The sequence below is a fragment of the Nuphar pumila genome, chromosome 7 (assembly GCF_984573655.1).
Source record: "Nuphar pumila chromosome 7, dmNupPumi1.hap1.1, whole genome shotgun sequence".
NCBI classification, from domain to species: Eukaryota; Viridiplantae; Streptophyta; class Magnoliopsida; order Nymphaeales; family Nymphaeaceae; genus Nuphar; species Nuphar pumila.
The window spans coordinates 5,837,553-5,865,311 of record NC_143255.1 but is presented as its reverse complement, the minus strand read 5'-3'; the positions used below and the strand labels follow the sequence as shown (position 1 = coordinate 5,865,311).

Sequence of the window (27,759 nt, the reverse complement as noted above, 5' to 3'; positions counted from 1 at the left end):
ACTTACTACGTAGTACTCGATTAACACTTGACACAAACAACTCTGCGTACTTCTAAAATATGGTCAAGAACCTTGGTATGGCTCCCAGTAGAAATAAAAGATTATACATGCACCTGTTATTTTACACCTCTAGAATGAACCCAAAAGGTGCATTCACAAGAAGAACTATAGGATGTTGTCCTCTTGTTTATGAACCCATATGAAAGAATTTGAAATTCTTTCATTTAACACGGTTTAATGCTGACGGTTCATTATTTACACCTCTACAAATGATGTGTTTTCTGAAACCAACTTTCCATTGATGTGTTAGATGGCCTTTCTTGTAGATTTGTTCAAACCTACTAATGGCTTTTTTTTGTTTGTTTGTTTGTTGAAGAGCATAGTTTAACAGCAAGGACATGGTTACTTTTTTGTGATAAGGACACTAGACCTAACTTGAGTGACTGCATTTGGCATTCTATATCTTATATGCAGTGTTTCTTAAAGTCTCTCTCAATCTAAGTACAGAAATGCAACTTCCATATGATCACAAGCTAAATAAGAATCATTTAAAGGTAAAAGAACAAATATAAATGTCAAACAAATAACAACAAACAAATAGTGTTGATTTGTCTGGCTACATTAACATAAAGATTTGAATCAATCACAAATTGCAAACCGCCTGCCATATCACATGCTGGTTCTTTAACGTCCAGTTAACATATTCATAGGGTGGGGAATGAAAACCTACCCAATAGAAAACCTACCAAACCTACTCACTAAGAAACATTTTATCAGATTTTTGTTTTTTGTTTTTTTTTTTATTTCTGACCTTGTAGATGTGATATATGCACTTGTTTTTATAGGAATCAGTTCTTTGAGCATTTGATTCCGATACATGGATAGCTTTTTATAAGTTTTCAAAAATCAACAGCCTACAATTTTCATAAACTTTTTATGCTCCAAATATCATTTTCTCCATCCAAAATGTGTGATCCAAGTGTCAATTTCTAGTAAATTAATGTGTAAGGTCAGAATAAAAAAAACATCAAAATTTTGATAAAATGTTCATAGTGGATAGGTTTGGTAGGTTTTTTAATGGGTAGGTTTTCATTCCCCTTCATAGATCCATCCATTCTTCCACTACTTTCTTTCTTTTTCCATGGTTACTTTCCTCTCAAAAAACAAAAAAAACGTTTTCCATGGTTACACGTGCTTATTTGAACCAAACGTATACTTACAATACTAACTTATGTCACAAAGATACGGACACGGCCCAATGCATGACACAAGTCCACAACGCGAGTTCATAAATTTTTGAAAAAAATAAAACAAAAGGACTTGGATTCTTTATTTTTAATCAATAAAAACCATTTTGATATTTTATTGAAAATATTATTAAAACATAACTAAAATTATTAAGAACATGTTTGAAAGTGCGCAGGCCATAACGTGTCTCGTTCATGTCACTGGGGACACGTGGCCAAAATGGCATGCCCTTATAACATAGATGATAACTATAGCATTTCACCCGCTTATTTAACCTAAATCAGTGACTCACCAAACGAGCGAAGTTTGGCCTGTTCAAGCTGGGCTGAAACTCACCTAAAACTGGGGCTCAAGTTTGTTGCTGAACTAAGCCAAGCCCGAACTCATAACCAGCTGAGCTAGACGAGCTGGGGCTACACATGGCTCGTTTGAAAGCAAGTTTTTTTACTCTAATAACTATAGGATTCAAAATTCCAACTTGTCTGGTAGGAGCAGCTAGTCCACGTCACCTTGTGTTGGGACGTTGCAGGTTCAAAACACAATGGTATAGTTGTATAACTGGTAGGGGTCTGCCCAACTCCAGCTTGCCTTTCAAAAAAAACAATAGGATTCAAAAATCTGACCACCGCTTTTCAAACCACATATCCCAATCAACTACTCTACACTACAGTATATCGCATAGAAAGCATACATAGAACACATATACCATCTTTTTCAACGAGCCTACGCGGGATCAACTGAGCCAAGTGTCATGTGTTCAAGCTTGGCTCGTTTAACTTTCACAAGCAGCACATGGATCAACTTATCAAACTCAATTTACAAGCCTGAATAAGCTTTTGACAAATCAGCTTCACAATCTGCTCTGTCTCATTTCCAAGCCATAATCTAAGATGAAGTTTTGATTGGAAATCTCTTAGCTCTGTTTGGAAGCTGGTGCTGGAGAAAAGATAAGAAGGGTGATCAGAGTAAAAGATTAAAATGGGTCACTGGAATGGAGTTGTCAACTACATCCTCGTAAGATTTAGTTCACAATTTAACTTGATTCTCCCACAGATGAGAAATAGACATACGTTCACACAAATGGAGAAAATATCTTATAAACAATTACAAACTGGGACTTATTATAATTTATAATGGATATGCACAAGAGTGAGCACCTGCCCATCCTTATTATGTTGTAGCTTGAATCTCTTAACATATAAGCAATGGTTATTTGTTTATACAAATGGGCATTATTATACAAATAACTACCAATTGGGATCATCATTTATAATGGACAGCCACTAGAATGAGCTGACAGCAATCCTCAATAACTAGTCAAACCTGTGCTATAAAATCATAAGGTCAAGCAAACTGCAGCATTGTTAAATGCCAAACAAATGGCTCCACAAATTTTCATCAGACCAACTCTCACTTCTCTAAGTCCCATGTGCACCATCCAACAGCTGCTTAAAAGTCCCTCACCTAAAGTACATTGATCGTGCTCGAAGATTCAGAAATATACCCCTGATAATGTAAAATCAACAAATATTTGTGAGCAGCCCTAGTGAAGAACAGAAGATAGTATGAATAATAAAGAATGGATGGAAAGACAATGATATATACCAGCAGCATGCAACAAAGCTGTGGAAGACAACACGTAATTGCAGAGGCAGATATCTGTGATTTACCCAACCAACTATGGGCCAAAACTGCAACTTCGTTTCTCAGTTTCCAAAACTAGGCATTTATGCAACTAAATAGTAAATAAATAAAATACTACAGGACAGGAAATACATCATACATACCATCCAAGCAGTCACTTGTACTGATGGATAATCTTTCTTAATATTGCTTTTAACATGAAACCAGGGTCTTCCTGTGTAGCCATGAATAGTTTAAACTCATAATCACATGAAGTTCTCATACGTAGAACAAAATAATGACCAAATGTCAAACTACATCAATGAGTGACACCACAAGATAGCGGAATGAATTTGGAACCAGTAAATAAAATTCAGCTAACAAAATCCCATGCTCATATGTTGTACTGATTGTGAACTTGTATAAAAATGAGTAATCATCCAAGATCAGAGTACCATTAAACAAATACAGCAAGTCATATGGTGATAAAAGCACCCTCAAGGCCTATGCTTCGACCTCATATATGAACCAAGTCCTGAGATATTACACAGAAACCGCAGCAGTGGAACACAAAGTCAGGTTCTTAGTTGAATAAAAAGAAAAGCATCAAATACTGCTTTTCTTCATTCCCAAATCCTACTGACATCGGCAAGGGTTTTAGAACGTAAAAAAGTAAGACATAAATCAATCCCAGATTTAGCATTTCAATCCAGTATCCAAAAATGAAAAATGAAAATTGGATGACAAGAATTTGGTTCCACAATTCTATCAAAGAAAGAGTAGTCCTGTGAAGAAATGAATGAGCCCAACGTATATCTGACATCAGCAGGAATTGCAAGAACATCAAGCATGAAAATTTGCATTCTATGCAGACTAACATGTGCCCTGCGAAAATAGAGAAGTTTCAGAGAGTAGTGAACAGTATCCTTACTAGCATAGAAGAACAGATAAAAGAAGATGGATCCACACAAGCTGAAAATAAATCAACCAAAGAATGATCAAAGTAACATGGACTAATAATAAAGAACGAAGACATAATTAACTATTATGAGACAGGGTACATACAATAACAAAGAAAAAAAGTAAAATGTCTTGCTGACATTCATGTTTCTGCACAATCTGCTACTGGGAAAGGGGATTCATACTTCACTGTCATGGCTGTATGTCTCTTTCACATTTTGACAATCATCATCTTTTTCATGTTTTGGACATCAACAGTTAGTGGACAGCAAAATACAAACAAACTGCTGAAAGTAGTATTGAGGCCGATATTATGACAAGGAAAGACGCTGCACCCATGGACAATAACAGCTCTTACTTGAACTTTCAATTATACCCACAGGTATGTGAGAGAATGAGGAAGCTGTTCACTGGACCTGGAAGTAGTGAACACAAGCAACATGTCATTTCCAGGCTTGCTTTGTCATCAAAAGATCTTGGACAGCTATGCCCACATGATATACAGCAGGTATGTAGTGATGGAGAAGAACACATAGCACTGGTTTCTCCATCAAATCATACAGCATAGACTGATATTTTTTATTTGTGTAGTAGCTGGATAGAAGTTATTGACCACAAGTACTGACTCTAGCTCTCCATTTCAATAGACTTATAATGCATTTTTGTTGGACTTTAAGCCGTCTGCAACAGCAATAAATGAAGAGAAAGAACTGAAAATTATAATAAAGCAAGTGTTAAAATGTATTGTGTAATGCCATTTGTATTTATTTGTATTTTTTGTATATATATAGTTCACTATGTATGTAAACTGAAATACCCATTTCATGTTGTAATAAGAGTCAATCCACTAGGGACTGACGAGTTTTCTTTTTTCAATTTTTTTGTTTTTTATTTTTCTTTTGGTTCTGACAGCCGACAGCTGCAACTTCAGCTGACAATTGATTGGGAGCCGGTCCAACTAGCTGTTGGACCAGCCCCAACAGCTAGTTGGGCTAGCCACTTTATGCATGGATTGCCTATATAAAGGCACTTCCTCTCTTGTATTATTTATGCTTATTGCCACAGGGACTTGGCAAACTGGGTGCCGCACCCGCGTCGATGCAACGCGATACGGGTGCGGCACCCGATGCGGTCAATGGGACCCTGGGTGCGGTCAATGGGACCCAGGGTCATTTGTGTCCCAACTTTTCTTTCAACGAACGCAGAGAGAGAGAGAGGGGAAGGACGCGGCAGGGGGCGCCGGCCTTCCGGCGAACGCAGAGAGAAAGGGGGAGGGCACGACAGGAAGCCGCCGGCCCTTCGGCAAACAGAAGAAGGAGACGAAGAAGAAAAGAAGAAGAAGAGAAGAAGTGGAGAAGGAGATGTGTACTTGAGAGAGAGTCGGCGTCGTCGGCGGCGCCTGGGTTCGGTCGCACGTCAGGAGCGAGAGAGAGTACATAATCAAGAGGGAGAGGAGGAGGAGGAGCGCAGGGGTGAGGGCTTCCCCCTCACCCTTGCGTGATTTAAAGGACACGAAAGGACGCAAATCGGGAAACCCCAAAGGGGTTTCCCTTATCAGCAGAGGGGGGGAAAAATACGACCAATAGGGTTTTCCCTTATCAGCGCGGGCGTTAAAATTTTTTTTTAAAAGGGTTTTCCCTATACTTGGTTCTGGTCTGGGTCCGGGTCCAAATTTTTTTTTTTGTAAAATCGTGGGTTTTCCTCGGAGAGATGAGATAGTTGAGCCTGGGTGCGTCAACCGCACCCAGGGTCATTTATGTCCAACTTTTGGACTTTATATATATATATATATATATATTGCCGCACTCCCGCACCCAAGTTTTTTGAAAGTGCCGCACCCCCGCACCCGCACCCATGTGACATAGTTGCCAAGCATTGTTGAATAAAATCTTTATTATTTTTATGTTCTTGCTCGCTTTTGAGAGTTTGTGTGTTTAGCCCTTAGTGGCTCTTTGTATTTGGCCCATTAGTGGCTCTTTTTCTTGTAAGTGTGCACCTTTATATCCACGTTGTGGCATTGTATTTGTACACTTGTTGTTTCATTACATGGTATCAGAGCCATTGGTGCTTTTGTGCAAAAGCTTGAAAAGGAGATTCGTAGGATTGGTGGAGCATTGGTTTGTTGCCTTGAGAAGTGTGCCATCAAACTTCTTCAACAATCTTGTTTCACTTTCTTCTTGTTTTCCTTTTTCTCATTCTTATCTCCGCTGTTTTCTTCACTATAGCCGATAAAGAAATTGTAACGGTTGTTCCCATCAAATTTGATGGGAAGAAGTACATGTAGGCCACGACGATAAAGAGGGTCCTCATGGGTAAAGACTTATGGCATTTTGTTGATGGATTCACATTGAAACCACAACCAACTCTCACAAAATTGGTTGTTGAAACCGATGGTGGATTAAAAGAAGAAAGCTTTAAAGAAATTGAAAAGAAAAAGGCTATAATTGACTATAAAGAATGGAAAGTAGAATATGCCAAGGTCCTCTCCCTCTTTATAGGTAGTATGCATGAGGAGCCTTGTTTCGACATTCTTGAATTTGAAAAAGCCGATGAGTCTTGGGAATATGTTAGACAAACGTATACCCAAAAGGATATGGCACATAAATGGGATCTCAAAGACAAGATACACAATTGCAAACAAGGTGAAAGGACCGTGAGGGAATACTATAGTACCCTCATGAGACTTTGAGATCAATTAGCTAAACTTGAGCCTATATGAGAGACTCCAAAAGATGCTCAAGAATAGAATAAATACAAACATGAGGAACAATTGTTCCAATCTTTTAGAAGTCTTAGACCAGAATTTGAAAAAGTTCGGGTCAATATTATTCATAGGAAAAAACCTCTTCTCTTGCATGAAGTTTTGGCTCAAGTATGCATAGATGAGACAAGACTCAAAGCTATGACTGAATCTAATAAGACAAAGGATAATATGTTGGTCGTCTCAAGACCGGGGGCTAATACAAATGTTTACAAACTACCCCATTTTTCAAAACCTTACAATGGAAAGCCTAGATATGATGACAATAAAAAAAGAACTATGTTGACTTGTCATAATTATGGAGAACCAGTCCATTTTGTCTCAAGTTCAAAGGAAGAGAAGAAAAAAAGGTGGCATCCGTAAGAGCGTCTCACGAAAAAAGAAGTGAAACCAATGAAGATTCTAAATCTCTTGAAACCATGTTCACTTAAATCATGGAGGCCCCTTCATCCACTAATAAAGAACTCTTCTCTCTCCAGTGCCACTGTCTTTACATCTTCGTCTCCAGGTAAGGTTTTGTGGCTTTTGGATTCTTGAGCCTCATTTCATATAACTTTGCATTCCTCTTTACTTTCCAAATGTTGCATTAATTCAACAAAAAAAAATGTTTTTACCACCGATGGATCCTCTCTTAGCATCAAAAGCATTGAAAATTTTGTAAACACTTTGAAATTCTCTATTCCAAAAGTTAGACTTGTCCCAAAACTAAATTTAAATTTTTTTATCGGTTTCACAAATTACCGACCATGGGTGTAGTGTCTCCTCATCCAAAGTGTTTTGTGTAGGATCTCCAGTCCGAGAAGCAGATTGGGGAAGGCTACAGAGAAGAAGACCCTTACTATATGGATCAACTTCTTATTCCAAAAAGCAATTCTTGTTATAATGTTTAAAATGTAAATTTAGTTTTATAGCACCAAAGATTGGGACATCCTAGTTTGTCAAAATTATCTCATGCACCCCATTTAAGTAAATTTTGTAATGAAAAATTTTATTGTGGGGATTGTATTATTGGCAAAATGAAGGCTCTCTCATTTTAAAAAACAACCTTCTTTTCTTCTAAATTATTTGAATTAGTGCACTTGGATGTATGGAGAAATTCTCACATTCTATCTGAATATGGTTTTTCTTATTATGTTATATTTGTTGACGACTATACAAGATACTCATGGATATATTTTCTTAGGCACAAAAATGAGGTTTTTGAGAACTTTAAAAAATATCATAATTTTATCAAAAAACAACTTCAGACCAAAATTTCTATCTTTCGCTCAAACTCTGGGGAAGAATTTATGTCAAATGATTTCAAATCAAAACTTATTTTGAAAATAATGGAATTATTCATCAAAGATCATATGCCTATACTCAACAAAACGGATTAACTGAGAAAACGTAGGCACATAATTGAAACTACTAGAACTATTTTAATTGCAAAAGATGTTCCAAAACTTTTTTGAGCTAAAACGTGTTTAACGGATGTATACCTCATCAACTGACCCCTGTCATCTAAGCTTCAAAACATCTCTTATGAAAAACTTTTCAAAGTTTCTTCCGATTATCTTAGATTAAGACCTTTTGGATGCAAGTGTTTTATTATTAGTGACAAAAATGATAAATTCTCTCTCAAAGTCATATCGTGTGCTTTCTTTGGATATGGAGAAACTCAAAAAGGGTTTAAATGTTTTGATTTCAAAAATAACAAACTATATATATTAACGAATGTGCACTTTCTGAAAAATGAAAGTTTTTTTCAAAGTGTGCTTGAGAAAGACTGAGTATTCTTTTTTCCTTGAATTATTGCCTGAATGTAAGGGTGGTTTTTCGTATGAGAATGATATAGAAAAAGAGCCTCAATCAAATCAGAATGGTGAAATATTGAAACTAGAGGACCTAGTATAATTCAATATAGAAGACGCAACAATGATAATCAACCAAATGCCTTGGAAAGGTACTCTACCTTAGAAAACTAACAAACTGAAGTCATCAAAAGATCATATAGGACTTCTAGACCCCCTAATAGATTTGTTTCATATGAATCTTTTTCACCTCAATATAGGGCTTGTCTAGCTAAGATTTTGGTTTATTTTGAGCCTTCCACATATAAACAAGCAAAATAATATTTCGAATGAGTAAAAGCTATGAATGAATAATTAGGAGCACAAGAAAAATCCATGACTTGGGAAGTTTCTGATTTGCCTAAAGGTAAGAAAACTATAGGTTGTAGATGGGTGTATAATGTTAAAACTAAAAGTGATGGCACCCTCCTAAAAAGAAACAAGGTCTGGTTAGTTGCTAAAGGGTATGCACAAGAATACAAGAATAGACTATGATGAGATATTTGCACTAGTAGTTAGGATGACTTCAGTTAGGACCCTTATTGTTGTTGTTGCTATTAAAGGTTGACTTATATACTAAATAGATATTAAAAATGCATTTTTAAACAAAGATTTAAAAGAAAAGGTTCATATAGATTCATTTCATCGATATAAGTCCCCTCTGGTAAGGTACTTCGATTGAGAAAAGCTTTTTATGGTTTGAAACAAGCACCTAAAGCCTGATATGATCACTTTAGTTGTGTTATGCTAAAGCTTGGTTTTAAGTCTTGTTATATTGATAATGCTATGTATTAGAATATGGATCGGATATGGATCTAGTAGAGGATCCATATCACATGTATGTTTTATGTAATATGTATTACTAATATAGGGCAGTTTTGTCCATGTAAAAGAGTTGTAACCCTATTAAACTTAATAGTGATTTAGTGCAGCCATTAAAAAAATAGAGTGGTTGTTGATTCCCCAAAGAAGTCTTTGTTCTCTCTCCTTACTCCTTTCTTGGTTTCCAACCCATTGGCGGTTTTAACATGGTATCAGAGCAACGGCATTTCTGGGCATAAAAGGATCTTCCTCAGGGACGTGAAAAGTTGAGTTCTCCTCGTTGTCATCAGGCCACGTGAATCAGATCTTCCTTAGGGACGTGAAAACCCGAGTTCTCTTCCTCGACATCAGACCACGTGAATCAGGTTGCGATCTGTCACCTGATGTCTTCTTATTCCTCTTCTGTCATCGTCTGCTACACGATTTGTCCCCTGACGCCTTCTCTTTTCCCTTCTATCTTCCTCTGCAAAAAGGTTAGCTATGCATATCACAGATCTGAAACACATTCAGATCTGTTGTGTGTGTTCCAACTGATCTGAGATCTGTTGTGTGTGTTCCGACTGATCTGAAATAAATTCAGATCAGTTCTCGTTAGCCATCGTTTCCTTATCTTCAGATCTATTGCTCCCATAAAACAATATATATATATATATATATATATATATATATATTTGTCTGCCGTCCTCTCTTTAGATCTGTTGCAGCTTCCTCTCTTCAGATCTGCTGCAGCTTCTTCCCTTTAGATTTGCTTCCTGTTTCTATTTTTGTCTTCTAACTGTCTTCGTCCTTTAATCCTGTCATAAGTTTTATGTCTCTGCGTTTTTAGGTCTCATATATTCCTGTTTTTCTTCCCTATTTACCAACAACTGAATCTTCGTTATTCTTCACCAGCCGAATTTGACGTGTCATCTCACGTCTTCTTCTTTATTCCGATCTTATTTTCAACCTGAAATCAGTTACGCAATCTTGCTTCATTGATTCAATTTCAGTTTTTTTTAAGTCATTATCCTCGTTCTTAATTCCTCTTAACTTTGAATATAAAATTTTCAAGGTTTGTAAATGGATGCTTCTTCCAATTCTAGTCTTCTAATTTTCTGGGGCAGATAGTCTCTGAAAAATTAAATACAAACAACTATCTGACTTGGAAAAGGCAAATTACTCCTTTCATTCGAAGTCAAGATCTTTTAGGTCACTTGGATGGCTCAACTCCAGCGCTTTCAGAGTCCATCACACAAGAAGCAAAAGAGGAAGGAGGATTGCCAGGCATCGTTCGCAACCCTACATTTGTTGCTTGGATGAAGCGCGATTAGGCTCTCGTCGTGTATATCACTTCCACATTTTCACAAAAAGTATTAGTTTTTATTCCTGATGATTGCACAGCTAAAGTATTGTGGGAGACTCTAGCTCAAACCTACTCTCAGATATCAGAGGCTAAGTTGTTATTTCTCAAGCGTGAATTTCAGCTTTTAAAAAAGGGGACAATGACCATTATTGAGTTTTTAAATCAAGTCAAAAGCATCACAAATCAATTAGCAATTGTCGGTTGTCCAGTGTCAGATAAAGAAAAAGTGCAGCAGACGCTGAGTGCCCTAGGATCATAGTATCATGTTCTTGTCACTTCTTTATTGTGTTTGCCTATGTTGCCCAATTTTTAGGATTTACATGTTAAACTGTTTCAGTACGAGATGTCCTTGAAAAGTATGTTAGATGCTTCAGCAGGGCAATCATATACGCATGATGTTCTTGCCACAGGCATGACTGTTAATTGTGCATGAGGAGATGCCTCTTATAGAGAGTGGCACGACAGAGGCAGAGGAGCACAAATCCAAGGTGGACGTGGGTTGCTACCTATGCCAAATTTCGCTGCCAGCCTTTCAAAGAGTATCCCCACATGCTACTAGTGCAAGAAATGTGGTCATATCAAAGCTAATTGCTGGTTCAACCCCCAAAATCGTAATAGAATACAAAACAATAGAAATGTTGCTACATCAGGAACTGCGGGTACCTTTCGGGTCAGTGATGATGCCAAGGATCTTCTCTTGTCTGCTATAGCCAACTTGAACCTGAAACAGAATGATGATGGAATATGGTATGTAGACTCTGGGGCAGCAGCCCATGTCACCGGCAATGCAGGTAAGTTCTCTACTTTGACCCCATATTTTGGTAAATCTAATATTGTAACTAGAGATGGAACTCACCACCCTATTTCAAACGTAGGCAACGTCCTCATCTCTTTGTCTGAGTCTTCATCAATTCCTTTATCTAATGTTGTTCATGCACCAAACATAAAGAAAAACATTGTCTCTGTTTCTAATCTTGTTGACTCTATCAATTCATCTGTAGAATTTACTCCTACTTTTGTCTTTGTCAAGGATCTTCAAACGAAGGAGATGTTCGCTAAAGGAGAGCGACGTGGAGATATGTATATCTTCAATGAAGATCCAGCCTCTAGTGTCCTGAAGCCCAAGTCCGATTATGTCTCTAAAAGCGTTCTAAGTTTATCCAAATGTAATAAGCCAGATCTTTGGCATTTCCGTCTTGGTCATTGTAGTCAAGTCTTTATTGAAAAATTAGTGTCCAATGGTTTTCTTTCATAGTCTTTTTCACCTTTATTGAAGGATAAAATGTGTCCCAGTTGTCAGGTCTGCAAAAGTCATGTACTTCCTTTTCATCAAATAAATAAAAGAGCTTCCATGCCTTTTAAGATAATATGTTCTGATATTTGGGGCCCAGCCCCCAATCCCTCTTCTTCTAGAAGTAAATATTATGTATCATTTATTGACAGTTTCTCTCGCTTTACCTGGATATTCTTTATAAAACACAAATCAGAGGTCTTTCTTATTTTTCGTCACTTTCATGCCTATGTTAAAACTCAATTCTCCCAAAATATTCAGATTCTTCAATGTGATGGAGGTGGTGAGTATTCCTCCAAAGAATTTTTAGACTTTCTCCAAGATAATGGGATACATTGTAGAGTTTCTTACCCGTACACTCCACAGCAAAATGAAATTGTTGAATGTAAACATAGACACATTGTGGAAAGTGCAATGAGTATGATGCATGGTTGTAACTTGCATATTAGTATTTGGACAGAAGCTTTTTGTACTGCCACTCATGTGATAAATCGTCTTCCTATGCCTATTCTTAAAAATCAGTTTCCCTATTATGTTCTCTTTGGTGTACATCCTGATTATGATGAGTTACAAGTTTTTGGATGCACATGTTATGTACATGTTGATAAATCCATGAGAACCAAATTTCAGGACAAAGCCTCTATATGCCAATTTGTAGGTTGTGCAGATGAACACAAGGGTTACAGGTGCTATGATTCTGTCAATAAGAAGATCAGAATCTCCAGAAATATTATTTTTGATGAAAATAGTTTTCTGGAGAATAAAGCAGATCACAATCGTGAACATATTGATGCAGCTGCTAATTGGTATGATCCATGGCTCAGTGTTGAACTTATTTCACATGCTGCAAAACATACTACTTTAGCTCCTGAAAGCATACATGATGAGACAGTTTCAGATGAGGTATCAGAAACAGAATGTCTGAGATACAAAGGAAATGTCTATGCCAGGAGACCCAGAGAGCAAACAGATGTACCTGCTAGAGAACAGGTGGCATTGTCCAATAACAGAGAGGCACCAAGAAGATCAGGCAGGATAAGGCACCCTATTGAAAAATGGGTGAGTTATGATAACTTTTCTATGGACTTTTAGATCTTTCTATCCAAGATTGAAAAACACGAGGAACTACTTGGTTTTCATTAAGCTATTCAATCTAATAAATAGATTGAAGCGATGAATGAGGAGATCGAGGCACTTCATGAGTGTCAAACATGGGAGATAGTTGGTCGTCCCCCATATAAAAATGTTGTTGGTTCAAAATGGATATATAAGATTAAATATAAACTGAATGGTAGCATTGAACGATACAAGGCACGTCTTGTTGCCAAAGGTTTTACTCAAGAATACGGTCAAGATTATGATGAGACATTCAACCCAATGGTGAAAATGAGAACTATTCGTATTATACTTGTCCTGGCAATTGAACGTGGGTAGACCCTTAGTCAGCTTGATGTTAAAAATACATTCCTTCACGGAGATTTAAAAGAAGAGGTCTACATGGAGCAACCTCAAGGTTATGCAGAGGGAGACCTAAAAGAATATGTATGCAAATTAACCAGAGCTTTGTATGGTTTAAAGCAAGCCTCCAGGTCATGGTTTGAAAGCTTCTCCTTAGAGATTCAGAACCACAGTTTCTTTCGTTCCCAACTAGATCATTCTCTATTTATATATAGGGATGGAACCACTATGGTTTTCTTACTTATATATGTTGATGATATCGTGATCGCTGGTAATGCTCTAAACCATATTCAACGAATTAAAGATTTACTAAGTATGCGGTTCAAGATGAAAGATCTTGGAGAACTGAGATATTTTCTTGGTGTAGAGATGGACAGACAGGATGGAAACATGTCATTAACTCAACACAAATACACTCTTGATCTTCTATCCAAAGCAGGAATGACAGATTGCAAACCTCTGCCTACACCCAGTGTTGTCAATCAAAAGCTCAGTATTTGTGATGCTGAGTTATATCATGATGCAAGCAAGTATCACAGTTTAGTGGGCATGTTACAGTATCTTACTTGTACTAGACCAAACATTGTATATTCTGTAAATCAAGTATCTCAGTTCATGCATGAACCGAAGACTGGTCACATGGATGTCATCAAATGTATTCTTCGTTACCTAAAAGGCACGGTGGGTGATGGACTCACATATGTACAATCCTCATGGAAGACACCAAAACATGACATATTGGCCTATACAGATGCAGACCGGGCAGGGGACCCAGATGAGAGGAGATATGTTTTAGGATACTGTGTTTTTATCAGAAAAAATTTTGTCTCATGGAATAGCAGAAAACATAAGGTTGTGGCAAGATCTAGCACAGAGGCATAGTATAGATCTATGGCAGCTACCACAGCAGAAGTGACCTGGATTAGGCATCTACTTACAGAGATGGAAGAGAATATCTCAAGTTCGACTCTTATGTGTGATAATAGAAGTGTTATACAAATTGCATTCAATCCTGTTCATCACAGTCGAACTAAACATATTGAGATTGACCAACATTTCATCAGACAAAGAGATTGAACCGGTTTATGTCTTCAGAAGACCAAGTCGTCGATATGTTCACAAAAGCTCTCACAAGTAATCGTTTCTGGTATCTAAGAACAAGTTGCACATGATTCACTCTCATGCACAACTTGAGGGAGGGTATTAGAATATGGATCGGATATGGATCCAATAGAGGATCCATATCACGTGTATGTTTTATGTAATATGTATTACTAATATAGGGCAGTTTTGTCCATGTAAAAGAGTTGTAACCCTATTAAACTTAATAGTGATTTAGTGCAGCCATTAAGAAAATAGAGTGGTTGTCGATTCCACAAAGAAGTCTCTATTCTCTCTCCTTAATCCTTTCTTGGTTTCCAACCCATTGGCAGTTTTAACACTATGTTTACTAAGAAATCTGAGGCAATGATTGTTATACTTCTCTCTTATGTTAATGATATGATTATTATAGGTGAAGACCAACAAGGAGTAAATGATATTAAATGTATCCTCAAAAAATATTTTAAAATGACTGATCTTGGATTTCTTATATTTTTTCTTGGAATTGATGTTGCTTACTCTCCTAGAAGATACTAGCTTTCTCAAACCAAGTTTGGTAATTATAATATTGACAGGTCAAACATTACTGATGAAAAGAGGGTGGACAACATGAAGTTATTGATGCCAAGATGAAGATTGATGATGGGACACCTCTAGATATGATCCTACTCCATATCAATCAAATTATTAGCGCCTTGACTTACTATTACTAGGCCTGATATTGAGCATGCAGTTCATATTGCTAGCCAATTCCAACATTCTTCCACCACAGTTCACATGAGTGCTATGATGAGAATTGTTAGATATCTACAAACCTCTAACTCTAGAGGTCTTTTGTTATCCTCATTTTTCTCTCTTGAGTTGATTGCTTATTTTAACTTAGATTGGAAAAGGGATCCAAATGATCGATGTTCAAGTACTGCTTTTTGTGTTTTTGTATGTGATTCTCTGGTGTCGTAAAAGTACAAAAAACAACAAAAAATATCATTATCATCCATTGAGGTAGAGTACCGTGCAATGGTTACTACAACATCAGAGATCGTTTGGTCATGAAGATTACTTGAAGACATGAACGTTCATCTTCAAACACCCTCCAAACTGTGTTGTGAAAACAAGAGTGCAATATATATAGTTAGCAACCATACATTTCATGAAAAAACCAAACATATAGAAATAGATTGTCATTATATTCGTGAAGAATTTTTTAGGCAGATCATCACCCTATCTTATGTTACTTACAAGTATCAACTAACAGACTTCTTCACCAAGGCTCTTCTGTCACCATAATTTTATTTTCTTCTTGACAAACTTTCGGTGATCACACCGTAAGTTTGAAGGGAGGTATTAAAATGTATTGTATAGATGCCATTTGTATTCATTTGTATATATATATATATATATATATAGTTCACTATGTATGTAAACTGAAACACCATCAAGGCTATTTCAATCATTTCATGTTGTAATAAGAGTTAGTCCACTAGGGACTGATGAGTTTTTTTTTCAGTTTTTTTGTTTTTTGTTTTTCTTTTGGTTTTGACAACTGACAACTACAGCTGCAACTGACAATTGATTGGGAGTTGGTCCAACTAGTTGTTGGACCCACCTCTTTTTTATTATTTATGCTGGTTGTCAAGCATTGTTCAATAAAATCTTTATTATTTTTTATGTTCTTGCTCTCTTTTGAGAGTTTTTGTGATTGGCCCTTAGTGGCTCTTTGTATTTGACCCATTAGTGGCTCTTGTTCTTGTGAGTATGCACCTTTGTAGCCACATTGTGGCATTGTATTTGTGCACTTGTTTCATTACAGCAAGTATGCATCCCCGCCTGGAGGAATCCATGAATGAAGAAATTTCAACACTTCGGGTATGATACCTGAAATTTTCTGGTAGACCTATGAAAAAGAATATAGTAGGTTGCAGGTGAGTGCAAAAAATTCAATACAAGGTGGATGGCAGCATTAAATGGATTAAAGTGAGATTGGCTGCAAAAGGATACACCTAGATCACAGATTAGACTTTAAGGAAACTTATAACACAATTGTCTGGATTAGGTCAACTTGGTTGTGCTTTCACATCAGCGAGAGAGTTTTTCTGATCTTCAACGAGCAACAGCACGACAGATAGACTAACCAAGCAGAGGGGGGAGGGGGGTGGGCAATTTTTGCTCCATTCATTCTGCGAGTAAATTGGATTGGATTTGAGCCAGAGAGATTCTTCTACAACATTTTAAGTTTATTGGCAATCATGGTTGCTCTCCTTCTTACATGGTGTCTTATACGTGACAGTACAGATGGAGCGTCCATTAGGGTATCTTGAGGGTGACATAATACATTGACTAAAAAAGGCAATCTGTAATTAGACTCATTCTTTAAAGCATTTAGTAAAGCAGAACAATCTCTTGCTTTTGGAAAATGTCACTATGGCTACTCACTATTTCTTCATTATGATAGATTGGATATCGATATAGTTGTTGCCTACATGGAGCTATTGCCCACAATATCATAATGACTGTGGTGTTGAAACAAATTGTTGATCATAAAATCTACATGAAGAACAGATTTCTGTGATACTTTCAGTGTGGAAGTTGATCAAAAAAGGACTTATTAGCAATAACACAGCATGCACATTGGATCTCCTTAATCAAAGAGGCATGCTTAAACGTAAGCCAACAAAAACTCCTATTGCCTTGAAGAAAAGGCTTTGCAAGGGTCAGGTCAAAGAATGCACAAAGAACAGAGCGGATCCCAGTTTTTAGATGAACTTGCCGCGTCTAGCCAAGCCAACTCTCTTTTAAACAACAAATACATAGGAGCACATGTTTGTACCTAGACCTGATTCAAATCAGACTTGGCGTCAAAAAATGAGGTCCAAAAAAGCTCGTTTGGGCCAGGAACCACCCAGTCTGATGCTCACCCCTAATCAGAAGAATGACCAAACTCTTGGAAGAACCTGAGAAACTTAGAAGCTTGGTTGGAACACTGTCATACTTTGACTTCACTAGATGATATCTAGTCTATGTTGTGAATCAAGCATCATAATTTATGCACTCCCTAAGGATGAGTCATAATGAAAGTAATAAAGAGAATCCTGAAGTATATATTAAATGCAATATTATATAAGGATTAGCTTATAAAAATTCAATGAATGTTTAGCTAAAAGCTTATTGAGTTGCGGTGGTTATGTGGATGATGACTTGCTTACTTAGATAGATTAGCTTGTATGATTAGTAGTGTTTATTTAATAGATGTATAAGGATATTTTTGTAATTTAACTTTATCATGGTTTAGCATAATGAATAGATACATTAACTGAAAAACCATCAAATATTTGCCAAGTCCTTCACTTAGATCAAACTAAAGATGATTTAAAAGGAAAAGGTGGTTAGATTTATGAAAGAACTATCTGAAAAGTAAATTGAAAAAGGACACCAACTCTAAGAGTCCATTAGATATATCCTTTGCTGATGTATTTTCCCTCTCATGACAGGCAGGAAGTTCGAGGCAGATTTCACAAATATGAACATGCAAATGAAGATGAATATGCACATTACCCAGTTAAGTATCTCATACACGTGATAGGACAACCAATTTTCTGAAAGTACAAGACACAATACAAGCAAGAATAAAGTACATGTTTTTCAAATATCCCATAAGAAGATTTTCCAGAAATCTGCATACATTTGCTTTTAAGACAAGGTAAGTTGCTCACCTTCAACAACCACACCATAATATATCATAAATAACAGATTGTTCCATGGTGAAGAAGTTAGTTGTTCAACAAGAACCTGATAGCACATTTACAAGCAAACAAAGTTATTAGTGTACACCATACAACATAAAACCAAGAATGCCACAAAGAAAACTACACAAGATTCAAGATTTTTGGTATTAAATGTGCCAATGGAGTTCCTAAATAAAGCCTATTAGTTGGAACTTGGGGGAGAAAATAAAAAAGCACCTAAAAATGTGATAAGCAGAACAGATGATGACATGAAGGCTGGGGAGAAAATTTATGCTGATCTGCAGACTCGCAGATTTTCAATATGCAATAAAAATTGAAATTCATAGTAAGCTTAACCATAATACCTTTTTAGCTGCTGTTTTACTGTCTTTCTTTCCTTGGAAAATAATATCCATTATTTTGTGGAAGAAGTGCCCAAATGGTCCTCCATATGCAAATCCAAACAGCTGTAGTTACACATCCAGGAGGAAAATTTTGTTAACAAGATTAAGGATTTAGATGCATCAGGTAAAACATAGGATGCAGGAAATAGAACTGTAAGAAACTCAGACTGATAAAGTTATGCACATAATCAAATATATAAGCAAGACTTGAAAGAAGAAATAAGGAAAAGGCAGTTAATAAACAGTTGGATGAATGGATTAAATATGGTATGTGCATATGACAAGCACACACGGACACAAAAAAATATCTGTGCATGCATGCACAGCCAAATAGATAGGTAGATGGTGGAAAATGTTTCACACTGAAATGTATCACTTTTCTATGATATACTGCAGCATGCTCCAGTACCATCCAGCATCGGATTGGCTGAGAACTGGTAGGGTGGCATCAGCCATCATAGCCACTGCTTCCCTACCAATTCTTCATCAATCCAATGGTGGAATGTTGCCAGCCAAAGGAATAAATTTTGAATGAGCAAACGATGTCTAAAATGCACCCAACCATCAGTGTAAATTATAACTCTGAAAGCACACCCTATTGTTGTTTCTGGCCAAATCAAGACTGGAAATTAGTCGAGGGAGTGACACCCTTGAGATGGTACCAACCCCAATGGTTTATGTCATCATTATTGCAGTAAAATTTATTGTAAAGCTATGTCACATGGGTGTGGGTGCAGGGGTGCGGCACTTTCAAAAAACTTGGGTGCGGGGGTGCGGCAATATATATATAATACGACAACAACAACAACAACTACTACGCCTTCATCCCCAAACAATTGGGGTCTGCGATATGAACCAACAAAGAAAATCATTATGGGTCTTCCACATGAATCCTTCTCCTCCATTCATTTTTATCCAATGCTATGTCCTCGGTGAGGTTCAAAGCATTAATTTGTGCAGGGGAGGGGTCGAGCTGATGAGTTGTGGAGCCTGATTCAGAGTTTTTGCCCTTGCAGAAAGGGGGGTCCGGGGGCTCCCCCCGGCACGGGTGCGGTCAACGCACCCAGGGTCAGGTTGACCGCACCCGCGTCGAGTCGCGTCGATGTAGGTGCGGCACCCTGCTAGCCGAATCCCTGTGACATAGGTGTAAAGGCATTTCTGCAGTTTCAAGTGTATAAAATCATGCCCCACAGACAGTTAGATCGACAGAAAGATACTACAGCTGCAAATAAAGTAGTAATATTCAAAAGGAAAATACTCATAATATTTTCTAGTTTTAGCCAATATAAAAATTTTCTTGGTATTTCTAAAAAATAAAAGAAGTATTTTTTATGTTTTTTTTACCAATACCTTGATCTTTTTGCAGATGATTTCTCACAATGTCACCACATTTTACCTATAACACCAATATATCATGATAAGTTTGTGACAGCTTCAACTTATATAGGTGATATTTTGAAAATATAGCAATAATATAACTATAAATTCATAAAACAATATTAAAGGCAAAATATCACAATATTTTGAAAATGTCTGAAATTTATATATATCGCGATAATATCACAATATTATATGATAACATTACATTATTATCAATTGCTTCTTACTTTTTTATTTTTTTTTCTATATCTTAACTACATTTTTCTTCTTTCTTTTATATTTTTTACTTATTTCTTTTATTACACGTGTATTTTATTATCTAAACATGTTATTTTCTTATTTCTGCTATTTTATATTTTATAAAACTTTTTAAACCTCAAGTTTTTCTTGAGATTTATCAACTAAACCTGTATTATCACGAGAAATTGCCTTGTTGAGGTATAACCCAGACCAATATTTGTGACTACGATATATATATATATATATATATATATATATATATATATATATATATATATATATATATATATATATATATATATATATATATATATATATATATATAGTCACCTGTATCATTAAAGGTAATTTCTCAATGAGGGTATTTTTCAGAGAGATTTTCAAAAGTTGATAAATCTCGGGAATTTAAAAAATTGGAAAAAATATAAATAACAACAAAAAACCTAAGAAAATAATAAGTTTTGTATTATTTTTCTTTCAAAAATATAAAGGAACATGTTTTAAAGGTTTTAAAATATAAAACAAACAAAAAATGGAAATGCAAACTTAAATTTAAAAAAAAAAATCAAAATTATCATGATAATATTGTGATATTTTTTATTTGCCGATATTTTAAAAATATCGTGATATATTCCCGATATTATCGGCAAGCTTGAAATTGCTGATAATATCATGATATATTTAAAATATCGGCAATATCGGTGACAGTGATATATATAATAGAGAGAGAGAGAGGACATTGGAAAGAAGGTTGAGTCTTACATTAGTGGAAAAAGAATGAAACAGGACAGTTTACTCTTATAACGCTATTAATCTATCATAGTCAATAATAGATGGACAAAAATGGCCTCAACACCAATACTTATCCACAAATTGGAGGAAAAAAATACCAATCATGTACATTATTCAAGTTAATGCTAGTACATTAGTGGAAAAAGAATGAAACAGGGCATTTTACTGTTATAACCCTATCAATCTATCATACTCAATAATAGATGGACAAAAAGGGCCTCAACACCAATACTTATCCACAAGTTGGAGGAAAACAATACCAATCATGTACATTATTCAAGTTAATGCTAGTCTTCGTACTACCAATTACGTTAAGATATCACTTGATTGAATCATGACAGCATATCATTTACAGACTAGAGAAGAACCTAACACAATTCCAAGAGGATTTTTGTGCTTGTATGTATTTCATTCACTCTCAATATGTCACTAGTTTGAATTATATCAACTATGAAAGTGGGTCAGACCTGTGGAAGGAAATAAGCTTCAATTTGTTAACATGTAGGAATAGTTGACCAATTTGGGAGTAAACAGCAATAAATTAATTTAAGTAGCACTAATACCATTGCAGTATCATCACCAGATCATAAACACCCACAGCATCATATCCACTGGATAATCCACTATCCCCTGGATGAGGTGCTTAGCCTGTTCATTCCATCAGGAGTATGACAGGGAATTTCCCCTTTTTTGTTCCTTCAGATAAGCATACTTTGTCAACTAGAAAAGCACAACACTGGCTTCCCCCAACCAGCTGTGGGCATGGCCAACATTTCTTAAATCTCCTAACATAATTGTTGAAAGCAAAAATTTCAGAAGTATCCTTACAACACACCCATTTTACCTGCAGATTAGTTGTTAAAAGTGGTGCCTAGGTGCCGCCGAGGCGCCACCTAGGTGGGCTGGGCGCATGGGCTACCACCTAGGCTTATGCGTCTAAGCGGTAAGAGCTTGTTTTTCTGCCTAGGCGGCACTTAGGTTGTCGCTTCTTAAGCCATGGGGACATGGTTGTCATTATCTTTTTGTTCTATTTTTTTTCTTCTTCTTCCTCCTACCCCAATTCATTTTTTTTTTCTTCTTTTCTTCTTGTTCTTTCTTTCTTTCTTTTTTCTTCTTTCCTTTTTCCTTTTTACCTTCTTTTTTTACTTTTTATCTTCTCATTTTTCTTCTTCCTCCTTTTGCCCCTCCACCTTCTTCTCTTTTTTCATCTCTTCCTCATCATCTTCTTCTTTGTCTTTTTCTTCCTTTTTCCCCTTTCTCTTTTTCTTTTTTTCCATTCTTGTTTCTCTTTTGAAATTTTCTTCTTTTTCTTCTTCTTCCTCCTCTAGCCTCTTCTTATTTTCTTCCTTTTCTTCTTCTTTTTCTTTTTCTTCCTTCTTTTCTTTTTTTTTTTCCTTCAATTTTATTTTTGTTCTTTACATGTATGCCCATGTTTTTCACCACACACACACACATATATATGTTTGTGTGTGTGTTTGGGAGGGGGGGCGGGGGTGGGTTGTATCATTGATATATATTATACAATATAGATATGCTTTATGTTCAATGCTATGCAATTTTACAATATTTTACACTGAATTACATATGTATGCTTAATTCATAATTACAATCATATCTTTGTTTCTAAATTTAACTATTTATTGTAATGTTTATGCTTTTCTTGATATTTTGTTTTCAAGAAAATTAGGCATGTTTCAGTATCTACCACCGAATGCTCTCCTTCAGCCACAATGGCATCTTGGAATTCCTCTCCACTGTTCCCAAAAACTATCACCTATATTAGAATTAAAACTCCAGATGATAATGAAACTATTTTAAGATGAACTCAAAGACTGACTGAGCCTTAGAAAATAAGAAAACTTATGAAAGCAAGAGTCACTAGAATCACATTCTTCTCTTTGCTGATGGTTAAGCTGGAGGATAGCCCCAACAGGGTTTGAACCCGAGACCCCTCAGTTAGGATACTGTTACTTTAAGCTGTGCAGTTATCTTATTCAACATCCCCTAGAATCACTAGAATTGCATTCTTAAGCTTTCCTAAAATCGTAAGGCTGAGTTGTCGCTCGTAGGGAGGCAGGTGCATCAAGTGACCCGGTTCTTGTCATAAAAAAAAAAGAATACTGATAATACAGATAAAGAAGAATTTAGAAAATTAAACTATGTTCGACAGAATATACTCCCCAAAAGGGATCATAGCACTGCCTGAATTGGATGCAACGCCTGCTCAAGTTCCCAAGGTAGCAAAATGCTTCAACATTAACTTCTTCTACTAGCAGGTTAAACAGTTCACCATAAATCAAGGTGTTAAATCACTTATATGTGCAAATCACAATTTACTCATCACTAACCATTGGTCTGGGACTCTGAGTTGCCTTCTTGGGAAAAGGTCGGAGAAACTAAAACACCATAATCTTCCCTATCTAAGCCTCACCTACGTGTTATCATAAGATAACAGGTCTTATGAAACCACCACAGCTCCTTATTGCGTCCACCTAATTAGGCTTTGTATCCGAAGTTAATAAAAAAACCGTAAGCTCATGTAAACATGCGTTCTCTAATTGTTTGAACAGAACATGTATATACCATCATTTGGAAATGGGAACCAGCTTAACTTAAAGCAATTGAAATGATGTACCATCAACGATTCAACACCCCAATTCCATGCATGTTTCAATAGGCACAAAGACGCTCAAATGGGCATCCAGTAGGCATAGTGCATATGGGCTTATATTCCAATTACGATTTTAGAACCTTGAATGCCGTGATAGTGGGGTGAGTTTGGCATGGCCCAACCGCAAACTAATGTTAACATAAAGGTCGTTATGACATAATTGCACGATTTGCAATAACAGAAGGAGGTTCGAATATGAGAAGAAGAAATGATCAAGACACACCAAATGATAAACTAAGTTGAGTAGACATACAAACACTAACAACCACTGGGAAGGAGATTTTTGCTGAGATTTAGAGAGACAGAAAAGGCATACCACTTTGAGAAGCAAGCGTTTGAGTTGAAGCCTGCGGATGCCGGAGAGCTTCTGCGCAATGGAATCACTGCATCCTGCCAGCACCCCAACTGTTACAGCCTGTGCATCCAACACCAATTGCCAACAAAATTATTTGAGTGAAACAGTCAATCGGGAAGAGAGAGAGAGAGAGAGAGAGAGAGAGCCTTGGTAAGCAGGGGATTAGTCTGCAGTTGAAAGTGGTAATATTGCCATCCTCTCTTCACAACACCTCCTGCCATGTTTGGTGGAAGGAGAGATTTTTTTATTTTTATGGATTCAAGGAATATGAACGGCCGTGGGCGACTGCATACCAAATAGGGATGGCAGTGGACCGGCGGACAACGGGCCCCGCCCCGCCCCGCCTCGCCCCTTTTGGACACGGGATGAAGGGCATAAAACGGGATGGAGGCGGGGATGAAAGTTAAAATCTATCCCCGTGCGGGGATGGCGGCGGGGATGGACTTATGCTTTCCCCCACCCCGCCCTGCCCCGTCCCCAATCCTTTAAGGAATGACTATAGATCGAGGGGAAACGGGGCCCTGCCCCCACCTCGCCCCCGTTTGGACACGGGATGGAGGACTTGAAACGGGGAAGGAGGCAGGAATGGAGGTTCAGATTTTGAGATGGGGAAGGGGTGGAAACCTTGTCCTCCGCCCCGCCCCGGTCCACTGCCATCCCTAATACCAAAGAATAGTTTTTCTCTTTACGGCAATGTGAACCAAGTATAAAAATGAACGATTCATCAATTGCTCTATACGGGCCTTGCCCACATGGTTCCATTGTCAAGCAGAAGACCCCGGATCGAATCCCACGGGCGCACAGGGACTGTCATCGCTTTATCACCGTTGGGTTAAGTAAGATTGGGTAGTTGTGTCCAACCCGGAGTTTTACATCACACAAAGGCGGGGCCCATTAAGTGACCTGATTCGAGGACTTTTCTTTGGTCATATATATATATATATATATATATATATATATATATATATATATATATATATATATATATATATATTACGGGCGGCTCAAGAGAAGTTGAGGCCTAGGCATATTTTATTGCAGGCCCTCAGTATGTCCCATTTTCTAGTGGCGGTCCTCAGCATGTAAAATATAAATATTATATTTTAATTTATTTGGTTCCTCAGCCATCCAAAGGGGATGTAGCTCACATGGTAGAGCGCTCGCTTTGCATGCGAGAGGTACGGGGTTCGATACCCCGCATCTCCATTTTTTCTCATTCATTATTTTTGGTTATTTAATCCGTTCAGTATTCCTTTTGCAGGGAGAAGCTTAACTTGTTCAAATTCCCTTGTTCTCTCACCCCCTTGAAAAATTTCTCCCTTTTTCTATTTTTTCAAACTGCTAGACCCCTTTTATTTTGTTACCTTAATTTTGTGTTTTTATAAGAAGCCACATTTTCGGTATTTCTCCCGTTTGGGTGATCTTCTCGTAATATGTGTATTCCACTGAGAACTGAAAATGGGTGGGATGTGGATCAGTTGGCAGCTCTCTCTCTCTCTCTCTCTCTCTCTCTCTCTCTCTCTCTATATATATATATATATATATATATATATATATATATATATATGTGTGTGTGTGTGTGTGTGTGTGTGAGACCAAAGAAAACCCTCATCATGAATCAGGTCACTTAATGAGCCCTGCCTTTGTGTGAGGTAAAACTCCGGGTTGGACACAACTACCCAATCTTACTTAACCCAACCGTGATAAAGCGATGACAGTCCCAGTGCGCCGGTGGGATTCGATCCCGGGTCTTCTGCTTGACGCTGGACCCATATGGAGCAATTGGTGAATCGTTCATTTCTATACTTGGTTCACTTTGCGGTAAATAGAGAAACTATTCTTTGATATGCGCACGGCGTTCATATTCCTTGAATCCATAAAAGAAAAAAAAAATCTCTCCTTCCACCAAACATGGCAGGAGGTGTTGTGAAGAGAGGATGGCAATATTACCACTTCCAACTGCAGACTAATCCCCTGCTTACCAAGGCTCTCTCTCTCTCTCTCTCTCTCTCTCTCTCTCTCTCTCTCTCTCTCTTCCCGATTGACTGTTTCACTCAAATAATTTTGTTGGCAATTGGTGTTGGATGCACAGGCTGTAACAGTTGGGGTGCTGGCAGGATGCAGTGATTCCATTGCGCAGAAGCTCTCCGGCATCCGCAGGCTTCAACTCAAACGCTTGCTTCTCAAAGTGGTATGCCTTTTCTGTCTCTCTAAATCTCAGCAAAAATCTTCTTCCCAGTGGTTGTTGGTGTTTGTATGTCTACTCAACTTAGTTTATCATTTGGTGTGTCTTGATCATTTCTTCTTCTCATATTCGAACCTCCTTCTGTTATTGCAAATCGTGCAATTGTGTCATAACGACCTTTATGTTAGACATTAGTTTTCGGTTGGGCCATGCCAAACTCACCCCACTATCACGGCATTCAAGGTTCTAAAATAGTAATTGGAATATAAGCCCATATGCACTATGCCTACCGGATGCCCATTTGAGCGTCTTTGTGCCTATTGAAACATGTATGGAATTGGGGATGTTGATGGTACATCATTTCAATTGATTTAAGTTAAGCTGGTACCCATTTCCAAAGTGATGGTATATACATATATATTTAAACTAAAGTCTAGATCTCCAACGGATCTTAATAGGTAAGAGTAATAGGTAAGAGTGTCTCTCGAGAGCATAGTATTTCGTCCTTCATCTGAGTCATTCAAAATAATATTTGTAATTTGTTTGAGCATTAATACAATGTATCCGGATACCCAAACTGAATTTGAAGAATACAATCCAGTTTGTATTAGTACAATCATAATGTGATTCTCATTATTTTATAAAATAAGGATCAAGATAATCCACATTCAAAACATTTATTCTCATTGCATTCATTCATTCTTTCGTTCTCATTACATTCATTTTTATAAAATGAATAAACAATCAAATAGGTCATACATATAATAAAATAAAGAAAGTAGGTTATGTCTCATTGATCATATCCAACGTGAAACACACACATATTTTTTAAACAAGTCAGAACATATAAGTTTCTCACAATCATAACATATGCATTCACAAATTATATATAGCAAATAGGTCGAATCTCATTTGACCATTCTAACATATATTATACATGCATGTTTTTCAAGTAAACAAAACATATATATATATATAATCATTTATGACATTCACATTCATTCTTTCATAAAAATACAAACAAGTTAATTTCATGACTATGATACGCATTCATGCATTTATGTAACCAATAGATGAATTCTCATGACCATATTATACATTCTTGCATTTTCATAAAGAGGAATAGGTTAATTCTCACGATCTTTTTAGTGTGTATTACATAAACACATGCATCTTATATACATTTTAGAGAGTCAACTCTTTGACTTAAATTATTTAGTCAATCAATGACTCTTTACATGCATTTTTTATTCATATGTATGTTCATATGCATTGACATTTATAAACATTATCAATCTACATGTCTATATTATTATGTTTATTTATATAATATAATTTATTCTAATATTCTAATACATTGTTTCTCTTAAGTTTTTTATTCATCTAGTACAATAGATGGTTATAATAGTATTTTCCTAAAGGCTTAACTAGGTCTATTCTGAGTGATCAACCATACGGTGAGACCTTGCTTGATATATCGTCAGGCTAATTAACATCATGCATGCATCTCTAACTCTGTAAAGTTGTGGTACTATCACCTAGGACTCAAGTTTGTCCCCTAATCTCTATAGG

At 36.7% G+C, this 27,759-nt stretch overlaps 1 protein-coding gene and 1 non-coding gene across 3 annotated transcripts; one reads left to right on the top strand and one right to left on the bottom strand.

The window, feature by feature from the left end:
• Nucleotides 1-2,342: 2,342 nt before the first annotated feature.
• LOC149830984 (peroxisomal membrane protein PMP22-like) lies at nt 2,343-24,276 on the bottom strand. Of its 2 annotated transcripts, XM_090013582.1 has the most exons (7): nt 24,149-24,276; nt 23,964-24,062; nt 18,526-18,627; nt 18,149-18,224; nt 3,036-3,106; nt 2,854-2,939; nt 2,343-2,754 (listed from the first exon to the last, which is right to left on the bottom strand). In XM_090013582.1, exons 1-7 carry the CDS (start codon nt 24,221-24,223, stop codon nt 2,709-2,711), a joined length of 555 nt encoding a protein of 184 aa, XP_089869708.1. In that variant the 5' UTR covers nt 24,224-24,276; the 3' UTR covers nt 2,343-2,708. The 2 variants fall into 2 exon arrangements, with proteins under 2 accessions (XP_089869708.1, XP_089869706.1); XM_090013580.1 differs by lacking the exons at nt 2,343-2,754; nt 2,854-2,939; nt 3,036-3,106 and adding an exon at nt 3,369-3,756.
• An 859-nt stretch (nt 24,277-25,135) lies between these two features.
• TRNAA-UGC (transfer RNA alanine (anticodon UGC)) lies at nt 25,136-25,208 on the top strand. The gene has a single exon. It is a non-coding gene; the product is annotated as a tRNA-Ala (tRNA).
• Nucleotides 25,209-27,759: the final 2,551 nt, after the last annotated feature.

What these genes read in the sequence shown, in the direction of transcription:
- LOC149830984 (XM_090013580.1), bottom strand. Translation starts at nt 24,223, where the DNA reads ATGGCAGGAGGTGTTGTGAAGAGAGGATGGCAATATTACCACTTTCAA. An exon ending in GTAAAACAGCAGCTAAAAAG is followed by an intron (nt 18,225 to 18,525) that starts GTATTATGGTTA and finishes ATGTGCTATCAG; the next exon opens with GTTCTTGTTGAACAACTAAC. An exon ending in TTATGGTGTGGTTGTTGAAG is followed by an intron (nt 3,757 to 18,148) that starts GTGAGCAACTTA and finishes CTATTTTCGCAG; the next exon opens with GGCACATGTTAGTCTGCATA.